This window comes from Electrophorus electricus, chromosome 20 (genome assembly GCF_041902795.1).
Source record: "Electrophorus electricus isolate QZ-2024a chromosome 20, ASM4190279v1, whole genome shotgun sequence".
NCBI lineage: Eukaryota > Metazoa > Chordata > Actinopteri > Gymnotiformes > Gymnotidae > Electrophorus > Electrophorus electricus.
In genome coordinates this window covers 18,415,257-18,426,181 of record NC_137516.1, presented here as the reverse complement: position 1 = coordinate 18,426,181, position 10,925 = coordinate 18,415,257, and the positions used below count along the sequence as shown (strand labels likewise).

At 47.0% G+C, this 10,925-nt stretch overlaps 1 protein-coding gene across 2 annotated transcripts in view; it reads right to left on the bottom strand.

Moving 5' to 3' along the window:
• Positions 1 to 2,007: 2,007 nt before the first annotated feature.
• brinp2 (bone morphogenetic protein/retinoic acid inducible neural-specific 2) overlaps positions 2,008 to 10,925 on the bottom strand; it is an 88,580-nt gene continuing 79,662 nt past the window's right edge. Inside the window, exons 6-7 of one of the 2 annotated variants that reach the window (XM_081703499.1) lie at positions 9,821 to 10,043; positions 2,008 to 7,309 (exon numbers count right to left, since the gene is read on the bottom strand). In XM_081703499.1, the coding sequence (XP_081559625.1) occupies positions 6,181 to 7,309; positions 9,821 to 10,043 (1,352 nt within the window). In that variant the 3' untranslated portion in view covers positions 2,008 to 6,180. The remainder of the gene's footprint in view (positions 7,310 to 9,820; positions 10,044 to 10,925) is intronic. The other variant, XM_027011356.3, reaches the window with a different exon arrangement.

Genomic DNA, 10,925 nt, shown 5'->3' with positions numbered 1-10,925 from the left:
TTATCTGCAAGGCTTGACAGTTTTTTTTAAAACCCGTTTTTCACCTTTTTATAAATTCCTTCAGACGGAGAGGGAGCCTTATCTGTAGTCTTCGCACGCGTTTCTCCAGGCGACACCGGAGTCACGGAAGCTGCAGGGTTCCTCTGAGGAATGGGTCCTCTGCCTGCATTGTCAGGTGTCATTTTGGCGTTGGCGCACTGCAAGAATGGAAGTCGGCTCTGAGACGGTCAACCTTTATCTGTGTCTGTAGTTCCCTAAAGACTATGGCACGCTCGCCGGCACGCTCCAACGTGTACGCCCAAATCTGCGTCAGTGGGCCGCACCATTGGTCGTCCTCCTGGTGAGCTGGGAATACACAGGGAAGGGGTCCGTGGCGTGACCTGGTTCTGGGTGCCACTGCTCCTCTGGGCGACCTCCAGGATTAGACACATCCCATCCTGTCAGTATGTGAAAGCAATGAAGTGTTTTCACGATCTGGGAGATGGATTGCTCAGGGACAGTCCAGAACAGACGCCTTTGCTTCTTCCTCCGTCTCCTCTTACTGGTCCGACAGCACCAGCAGATATGTTTGTGTGTACGTTTCCTAAACACTAAGTTTGCCTGAGGTGCTTTTATCAGGTTTAACAGACCTGCATGTCTGAGATTTAGGAGCTGAGGTCCCATAGCCCTCAGTCCCTATCTCCTCTACACCACCCTCATGTAGCAGCTAATTAAACATGTCTCTGTTCTCATGCTGTAGCAGACATACAAGACCCGTAAGAATGAAACCTTTTCACACACGCTGGGGCCTCACGCACAGAGAGGGAATTCTCCATTTTTCTTTTAACGCTTTCCAGCTTCAAATTAGCTCTGATCTATTAAGGAGCCCTGTGTCTCATGCTTCTTATCCTCTCCTGCCTCCGTAGCCTTCAACACCTGCCTTTGTGGGGCGGGATGAGTCGATGTATGTTCCCCGCTGTCCACAGCCCTTGGGACATCCCAACTCAGTTAGTTTTTGTTCTCCTTATCATGCACATGGATTTGTTTACAGAGGGTAAAGGATAAAGCAGTCTTGCATGTTACAGAAAGCCTCATTTGTTCATGTGCGATGAGCAACCGTCAGGTCCTTCTTGACGGCAACGTGAACCAGAACGCAGCCTTTTTAATCACTTGAAGGTGTCAGATGATCAGGGATAAAAATGACTTCGCTTCAGTCAGATTCAGCTGGATATCAATCATCCTGATTACTCCCTTTCTCCTCCCGTACGTCTGTCTTTTCCAGAGCACCGTTCAGCCCCGATAACCAATCATGTCTTATTTTCTCAAGCAGGAAACAGATTTGTTGCATCCTGCCACCCCCCCCCCCCCAACTCGATGCGCCAGCTTCCTTTGGAGAAATAATGACGATTCATTAAAGCTGGCTGTCAGCTTGCATCGCCTCTCCCCTCCCTCTGCCGACGTCCTTCAGCAGTGCAGCTACCTGTCTGCCTGTCTGCCTGCAGTCACTTTATCGATCCGCACATCTCTGCTGGAGCAAAGAACGCTAGTTTGCTAGAATCTTGTGCTTTTTTTTCTCTCCTACAGTTGACCTTTTAATCACTTTAAAAAAAGGATCTTTATAAGGAACAAATAAACCAATTCAGACCATTTATATAGTCTGTGGCGTCTCTGAAATATGCTTTTGTTGGCATTCCTCCTTTTGCTTTGCGTGACTTTTTCGTGGAGGGTTTGCCCGTCCTGCGAGACAGGCGGGAGATCGTTGGTTTGCATTTCCCCGGGCTGCTGCCAGGAATGTGACGCACATTAGTTAAAAGGCCAAAGTGGACACATTTGTCAACATACATCATAGAGAAATGATAAATAATTCCAACAGTTCAGAGCTCCAACAGCGTGATTCACAAGTAAAAAGGGTCTTTAGGAAACTCAGATAGAAACAAGAGCCAGGATTACTCTGAATAAAATGTTTCCTTTGTTTCAGACCAAGATTAAATAAAATGTTGATAAATGATGTAAAGATTGTTCAACACATCCATTAAAGTATATTTATTTACAGATATCGTAGGGGGAAAGATTTGTCACTTTTTTATTATTTAAGAACATTTACATCTTGTTAAAACACCAAGAGAAACAAATGAGCTTGTTCAAACAGTAAAAGAATAAAGTTCAGTGTTTCCTTTCATGACCACTCTGCCAGTATCAGGTGTCTGCATGGCCTACAGTACATGGTTGAAAACTCATGAACCAAATTTATATCAGCAAACAGACCCTAAAAGGAGTGAATGCTGATGGCCCTCAGTCGACCTGTGCTGCCTTTCAAACAAATTCATGCACTTTGGTTCTGGGTACCGATGCCTGTTTTCCACGTTTCTCAGAGGTGATGTATGATGTCCCAGTCTGACAGTGCACACGGGTGGAAGGCAGTTTGGAAACATGACCCCATACATGCCCAAGCCTGGTTAGGTGCACTCTGTTTATCATTTATGTCACTGTTGCATGTATAGCCATGTCATGCTTGCTAGAAAATGGAAAATGTCTGATGTGTGAAGTGGCACTGTGGAGCAAAAATATGATGCGAAATTGACTGGAAACCACAAACTGCTGTAATCGTGGGGTTCAGATACTTCAGCAGTAGAAACCTTGTGACCACCATATCAAGTCCCGATGTTTACCGAGCTCTGTTGGATTAATGCGGGACGTGTCGTGGAGGGGGTAATCAGCTCCTCACTGTGACTCTTCATTTTCTCGAAAGTGAGTCACAATCTACGTTAAAAAGGACAAAACAAAGCAAAATGGCCCTTGTGAATAAACCCTAGTATATGACATTTCACGCGGCATGTAAAGAAGCGATTCACACTGTGAGTCTGCTGAGTTGGAGGAGAGCTACAGCAGGCCAGCGCTGGACTAGCCACACAAGATAAAGACTACATCCCTCTTATTGTATCGACAAACAGCATCACCGAAGCCGGTGCAATGACCTCATCTCTCTACCTCTACCTGTAGTGCACCACCTGTCTGGGTTCGGATGGTAACTTCACTGCAACTTGTGCAGTCTGAACTACTGTACCCAAGTCTGACAATACTAGTTATAAGGGGAGCTACTGTACCTCAGTCTGACAGTACCAGTTATCAGGGTAGCATGATTGACTACCAGGTGCACACCATCTAAGAAATGAGGCTGTGGACTAAGTCTCAGAAAACCATGATTTTCAGTTGGAACCTTGTTGACTGAATTCTACCACAAAACCTAAACTCCAGCCTAATGAATATGGATGTAAACAAGGCTTGCTTCCAGTCGGAATTCCCAGCTCGACTTCCGGCTCCTCCCTGACAATGCTACTGATGGATCTCTGATTGCAGAAGCTTGTGTGCTGCCCCGGAATTCCGGTTGGGAGAGGGAGCTGATATCAGTTGGAAGAGGGGGCCACTTTCTGTCAGAAGAGGGGACTGATTTCTGTTGGAAGGGGGGACCACTTTCTATCAAAAGAGCGGGCCACGTTCTGTTGGAAGGGGGCACCATTGCCTCTCGGAAGAGAGGGGACCACTTTCTGCCAAGAAAGAGGAGCACTTTTCTGTCAGAAGAGAGGACTGCTGTCTGTCAGAAGAGTGGATTGCTTTCTTCTGTGCTTGGAGAGTTACACCCATGTAACTCTAATAAAATGGCTGCATTTAGGCAGCAAGTTCACTTAAGAACTAGACCAAAGTCGGCAGCAGTATTGATGCCAATCTTAACCTGCATGTCTCCCTGCAGAAGCTGTAGCCTGCAGTAAACGGGATGACCTTTCTTGTAAACAATTTATGGTGGCGAAGGAAACTGATGTTTGAACTTTTCTAGGGCTGTAAGAGACACACTGGCATTTTGGAGATGAGAGTTGGCATGAAAACAGGTTGTGTGTGACAGATGAAAACTGAAGGTGTGAAATAAACTCTGAGGAGTATTATTAAAGATGGCACCACTGTTTAAAAATAAATTGTAATTAACATGTTTTAAGAGCAGATTATAAAATTGAAAAGGTTATGCATCAGATTAATTCACATAGTAAGGTTGCACGAATGTCATGTTACAGCAGTTTTCTTTATCGCCAATGCAAATCAGTCTTTTGATAACGGCTGGGTGGTTGTGTGGCTCATCCTCTATGTTACATATGGGTTAAATACATAAGATTGTTTTTCAGCAGTGAGAGGCAATAAAGAAACCAAATCTGTTGAAATAGAACTGATTTTCTTATATCTCAAAGCCTACCACGGACATGCACTTGTACCCTTGTTAATACAACCACCAGGAAGAATGAACACTGCACTGTTTGCTGTGTTCTCTCCAGGATGGTCTCCGTATCTGATCAGTCGTTCTTCTGCAGCTTGAGAGTTAAATGAAGGAATTGATTCCCATATGATTACAGTAGACAATCCATATTTATGAACTTCACCCAAAAAAACTTTCCCCCCACTAGCTGCGCTGCCCACTGAGTACACACAACATGACTGGTGGTGTCAGCTTTCTCAACCATGTCCCCACATTTATATGGCAAGAACATTTCTTATCTGAGTATAAAACTAGTTGTTTTGCGCACAGGCATAAACAAGGCTACAGGGAGAATGTCCAGGAGGGCCCTGGACTACCCATAAGGGCACTGGATTATCCGCAAGGTCGCTTGATGACGTACAAGTACCCTGGAATATCCATAAAGGCCTTCACCTATGTGTAAGGGTCCTGGATTATCTGTTAGGGTTGTTTCGGCCAAAATTAAAAATTAACCTGTTTCTTTCTGTTGAGAGAAGATATAACTATTACATGTTCCGCAGATGGATATTGTGTTAAGGGCTTGCAACTTATATTTGCAAAGAGATCATTCCCTTCACATGAGCAGTGTTCAGTTCCCAACCGGTATGTCTGCAACACGCATGTGACGAATTCTGAATTATAATGCGAACTGACATAAAGCATCTCTAAAGGCCTTGCGCTCAGGAGTCCAGAGCCAAGAGTGGACAATTTCTTCCCACCTCACAGCTACTCGAACGCTCTCAGCTGAACATTATGAGTCACTGACTGCCGTTAAAGTGGATTAGTACACGAGCAAATGTGGTATTATTATGACGCAGATATTAAAAGAGGTTTTCGAATGGTTCTTCTTGTATTTGTACAGAACAGACATATTATTCCTTATAGAGTAAGTCCATTTTAAATTAGAGTTTTACAGATTAGTAGTCACTGTAATTAAAGTTAGAACTAAGAAAGAAAGGAAAAAAGAACCAGAACTGATGCAAAAGGAGCAAAAGGTTTTTGAGAGAAAGAAACACAGCGGTCCAAGTGTGCTTTGATATCCGAACATAGACTCCACTTTATAAGGCATATAGATCATTGGTTTTGTTGAGTAAGAAATGTTTTTGGTCTTTGCACTTGGGGGAAAAAAGTACAAATTGAGAAGAAGGTTTAACCATTTCTAACCAAGAAGCGATGTGCAGTGTTTCCAGCCTGAATGAGAACTGATAACAGAGCGATATTTACAAAGCTGCTCACAATATTTCATCAAAACAATGAGTGTTATCTTAAGATCAACATCTCAAAAAATTGAACATTGAAAAACAGACTTTCACCATTCAGTTGTTTTCCTTTGGGGTTAGTCAGATTTCTGAATGCAAAGATTCTGTTAAGGGTATCTCCATTCCAATATATGCCTGTCAGTAAAAGGTTTAGAATTCCAGATAATGTTCAGAAGCACGGCAACCCTCTGCATTGACTGATATCACTATGTGACACCCTTTCTCTGGTAACAGACTTATCGGAACGGAGCCCTTATCTACTAGGCCCTTTTCAGATTGAACGATGACATCACCAAAGAATACCCACCCATTTCCAGAACATGAGGAACAGCAGAGAAGTGAACCGTTTTTGGAAAGTTTTTGGGACGTCCGGCAGAATGGGCTAGGAGACAGTTCTCTCTCTTTAAGCTCCGTCCCAAAGCATGGCGCCATGCAGTCTGTGCCAGATCCAGATGCATGTGCACACTCTGTGTTCACCTGCCAATCACGCCTTACTGCTTGTTTAATTTTTGTTGACCAGAAGCGTCAGGCTTTGCAAAAGAAACAGGCCCACTCCCACACAAATAACATGTACATCTATTCTCCGAACAGCCCTCCATCCATCTTCCATTGTTCACGTTCGTACCAGCGTACGGGTGTTCGCCGGGAGAGGAAGGTCTCGAACTAGCTGCACAGCTGGCCGAGCTCGGGCTCGGAGGAGCCCGGCAGCTTGGCGGCGAAGCCGTGCAGGGAGTCGCGGACGCGCGCCACCTCGCTGGCCGACAGCTTGAGCCGGTGTCGGAGTAGGCAGGAGAAGAGATCCAGCGGCTGGGCGGCAGGTGGCGAGAGCCGGTTTACGCGGTCCCGCATCTCCAACAGCACCAGGAAGGCAGCGTCCTGTGTGTCCTGCGTGCCCTGTGTGTAAGGGTAGTCCAGCTGCAGGATCAGGTCTTTCATGCCCTCGGCGTTAAAGTGTATGCTGTAGCCGAACACCTTCAAGCTGTTGATCTTCATGTAGCCTAGGTTGGCCGAGCGGTCATCCAGGTCCAGCGGCTCATAGAAGAGCGTCTCGTTGGCGGCGGGGTCGTCGGTCATGATGCGGCTGCGCAGGTACACGTGCACCGTCTCAAAGAAGGACTTCCACCTGCCACCCAGCGTCAGCGTCCAGTTGTAGCACTGCAGAGATGAGTCCAGTCTAGTTCTCTCCCAGTCGGGGAAGTCCTGCTGGTTGACGGGCATGAACCAGCTCTCCGAGTGGCTGCCACCGAAGGGGTTGACGTAGATGGCAGGCACGGGTTCCAGCGTGCTGTTTTTGGTCAGGCAGATCTGGAAGGAGATTCCCATGAGGATGTGCAGGAGGTTGGACTTGTTCTTGTTGCTCTTCAGTGTGAGCAACATGCGTTTGCGCCAGGCTGGGTTGAACCAGCTGCCCAGGCGCACGTCATTGCTGATGTAGATGGCGTGCACCTCCATACGGCCGTCCAGCCGGCGCAGCAGGTGCCGTGCCTCGGCGTCTGGCACGTCCAAGTCGAAGCTGACGTAGTGGTCCAGCGAACTGGCCACGCTGGGCCTGCAGGTGTTGCCGTGGAGTGTGCTTCCGGGCTGACACGCCCCGCAGCGCGTGAGGTTGTCGGTGGCGCAGGACGAGCATAGCGTGGCCTCACCCAGCTGACATGGCACGGCACCCTGGCAGGCAGCGCCCGGCTCGGGCCCGCACACGCAACCCCGCGTCTCCTCAGAGAACCAGCCCGGCACCCCGTGCTCATTGCAGTAAAGCAGAGACTGGACTCGGTTCAGCCAGAACCCCATAGTCCTACAGAGACAGAACACAGTGGTTAGCGCTTGGCTGGCTTTAGCGGCCTTGGGACAGACTCCGAGCATCGGATAACATGAAAAGTCAGCTAAAACCTTGGAAAATGTTTGATCAGGGCGATCTGAGGCAATCATTGCTTGTGCCAAGTGATTGATGGGAATTTTACTGGATCACAAGCAAGATCCCCAGTGACCAGTGAAGAGGAGAACCCAATGCTAGAGGAAGAGAGGGTGGCCTTTTATTTCCATTTACTTTTTGTTATTTTCAACCAATTTGGCAAGTGAGCAGTTGGTTTGATAAATGCGCTGGGCTTGCCAGCCTCGCTCATACCTATACTGCCCGGGAGAGCGGCACGCCACACACTTGTGAGCTAAAGCCATCCGTGTATGGACTTGGCACTGTTTCACCAACACGACTTCTCCTCCTAAAGCCTGAGATTGGATGACTGAGTCTTAGTTCATTCATATGTGCCTCTTAATATAACACAAGATAGGACCACAAGAACCTTTGATGTCAGTTCAATCATTTGGGCATCAGGTAAAAGCTGCTGTTTTAGTTCATGGGGACTCAGTCAGGAGCCTTGGGACTGAGAATGTGAGAGCAGCTTAGTGAATGCTGTGTGTCCTCTGCTGTTAGCTGGCAAGCCCAGTACTGTCTCTTCAATACCACTAACAAGGCGAAACGGAGATGGTGCCAAAAACACTCCAGAAACACTCTGTCAGAACATCTTCACACATTATCAAACCGACTTTAGAGAACATCTGCATGTGTGACACTCCATTTGACTGCACTGACACATCTGTCCAAAACTGTGCGATTAACCGATCTGTAGACGTCTCCCACCTTCATTAAGATTCAGAGAGACGCTGGGATGTACGTGCGGGTGTCGCCTGGAAACGAGCGCAGCCTCAGGTGTGGGCTACGGGGTGAAGTGCAGGTCCACTCAGTGGACGATGTTAACTACAACCTGCCGCTCTTGGAGAGTACTTGATTACAGTGTGCAGCCACTAACCACACTACACAAAGGTCTCCTCAATCTAGCCAGTTCTGTCTGCCTCATTCTTCGTCTTTTCCGTGATTTCGGCTCCAGATGCCTATCTCCACTGATGGCTCAGCACAGTGGGTTTCTGACAGCACTGAGTACCAAATTATTGCCTTTAAATGACAGCAGCTGAGAATGTGAATTTCTAATGCCTCCAAGTCAAGCTCTCAATGAACCACGCAACACGCCACCTATGGAAAGATGCAATTTTCTGGGTCAGAGTGCTATAAAGACCGATGATAAAGGTGATAGGAGTGAACGTTAGCTAATGTCCCTTCAACACATTAACCACTGTCCAATCAAGGTTTTTAATTCATGCTTTGTCGATAGAAGCCGTGCCCTTAAATGTAAAACAGAAAGACTGAATGTTAATGGCTATTGAACAACTTAATATTTCAGTAGTGACTTTGCTGAACGATACTATCCAGAGCCATTTGTCTTCGGCATGCATGCTCTGAGGAAGATGACGTTTGTCACGGATCCCTGATCCTCTATTTTGGAGTGAAGTACTTGATATATGGATTGACAGATAAAACACAACAAAACAAAAGAAACAAAAACAATAACAACAATAATAATTAAAAAAAAAGACCCAAAGCAGCCTGATCCAGTTAAAGGTTCCATTTACACAGCAGTGTAAAAAATTTTGATTGAAGCCTCTCAGATTCTGTTCTGGGATCAGCCTAAAGCCAGGCCAGGAGGGCCTCGTCACTTCACCGTTCAGCTGGTCAGCTGGAGAATGGAGTCAGGAGAAGAGGGGAGGCTGTCCCTATTAGGACTGTGTTTTGCATAATCCCAGAGACTACGGGATTACGACACCCTGCTTTTAAGGCAGAGTTTCACAGCTGTTGGGATGAAGTGCACCAGTGCTGCGGAAAACCGAGGAAGACTACGTGGAATGGCTGTTTCAGCCCCACTTCTCCAGCCCTTTGTAAAACATGTGATGGCATCATGTAAATCACATGTCGTGGAACCAGGCATCGCTGGGCTGTGGCAGTGGAAGCCAGCAGGGAGGGACAGGCATGCTCAGTAGTTTGTGATTTAGGGTCAGGGTTAGTGCGTGTCCAGATGTTTTTACAGCGTGGTGATTTGAGTCGGTTTCTCTCTCTGCATATTGATTTCACATCTTTTTCATACGATTCGCTTATCGGACGTGATTGTGCCACTCAACTAAATGTAATCAAATATAAATGTACTACTGCTGGCAATTCAGAAACAGTCTCTAAACCCCTGAGCCGAGCTGAGCTGAGGTGAGCTGTCCTGTGCCAGAAATGGATCACACGTGTGACCGTGTTTAATTTCATTATCTGACACAAAACCTATGACAATTGTTTTCTGCATTCTTTAGGACCACTTTTTTTTTTTGGCAATGCCGTTCTAAACAATGCAGAGACCGAACACGTAACTCATTAAAGCACAAACAGGACGTTTGGCGGGAAACGGAGAGTAAACAGGAAGAGGCTCATCACCTGTCTCTGGGCAGGCTGATCTTTGGCTGTTTGGGACAGCGCTTGCTGAGGGTGAAGAGTTTGTGGACTATCTTCTGGGCTTTACCCAGGATCACTTTAGTGCTCGCCTCCAGCACGCTGTGTCGTCTCTGCAAAGCCACGTCTGAGCTCCAGAACCTCAGGATGGACGAGGTGTTCAGAAAGCGGTTGGTGGGTAGTTTCTTCAGAAAGGCTTTGAACTCATCTGAAACAACAAAGAAAGCAGGATAAACGTGAGATCAGAGCCACAGAAGTCTTCCCACTGGATCCGCAGCGCGGTGTGGATGCAGAGGCCTTGGGCTGAGGCGCGTTATCACGAGAGGGCGGAGACAGTGGGGGTGTCAGGAGCCTCTTGGTTCACGCAACGAGCTGCTACACGCCAGATCAGAGGGAAGCGCACACACACAGCTGCTGAAGCTGGAAGAGAATGTTCCAGAAAACTCTGGCAACAGGTGCGCGGCGCTCTGGCTCGCACGTTCCACAGAAGCCTGTTTAAGAACGCAGCCCGGGCCATTTCCCAGGGTGCAGCGTGCTCAGAACCGCAGGCACCTGCGCCCGTTTGGGACGACAGCATGCCAGGAAACCTCAAACAGGCAAAAACCACAAAACGTCAGGGATGTTATCAAATTCAAATCAGCCTTTTATCAACTGGGTTTCAGGTCATACTGGCGTTCCTCCAGAATGCTGGCATGTTCGCAGATGTGGCCTGTGACAGATGCCCACCTCCGGGCAACTTATTCAGCTCAGTTTAACCAGTTTAACCAGTTTAACCAGTTTATCCACAACTTCATGCCCAGCTGTGCTCTCGGAAATTTCACATTGCTAATAATCGTCTTTGTCACATTGCTGTTAAAAAGTGTGTGTGTGTGTGTGTGTGTAATAGGATGGCTCCATCATTTAAAGAATAATCCTTTACACACTACCAGTCTAATAACTTTCCACAGACACCATTAGAACAGTTACTAATATCAATCAGCAGATCAATGCTGTGAAGGGAAATTTGACCTACAAAACCATGTTCAGTGCATACAGAGCAAAGCCAAGGACGCACAACAGCTACTACATTGCTTGATCCATCTTTCTCTCT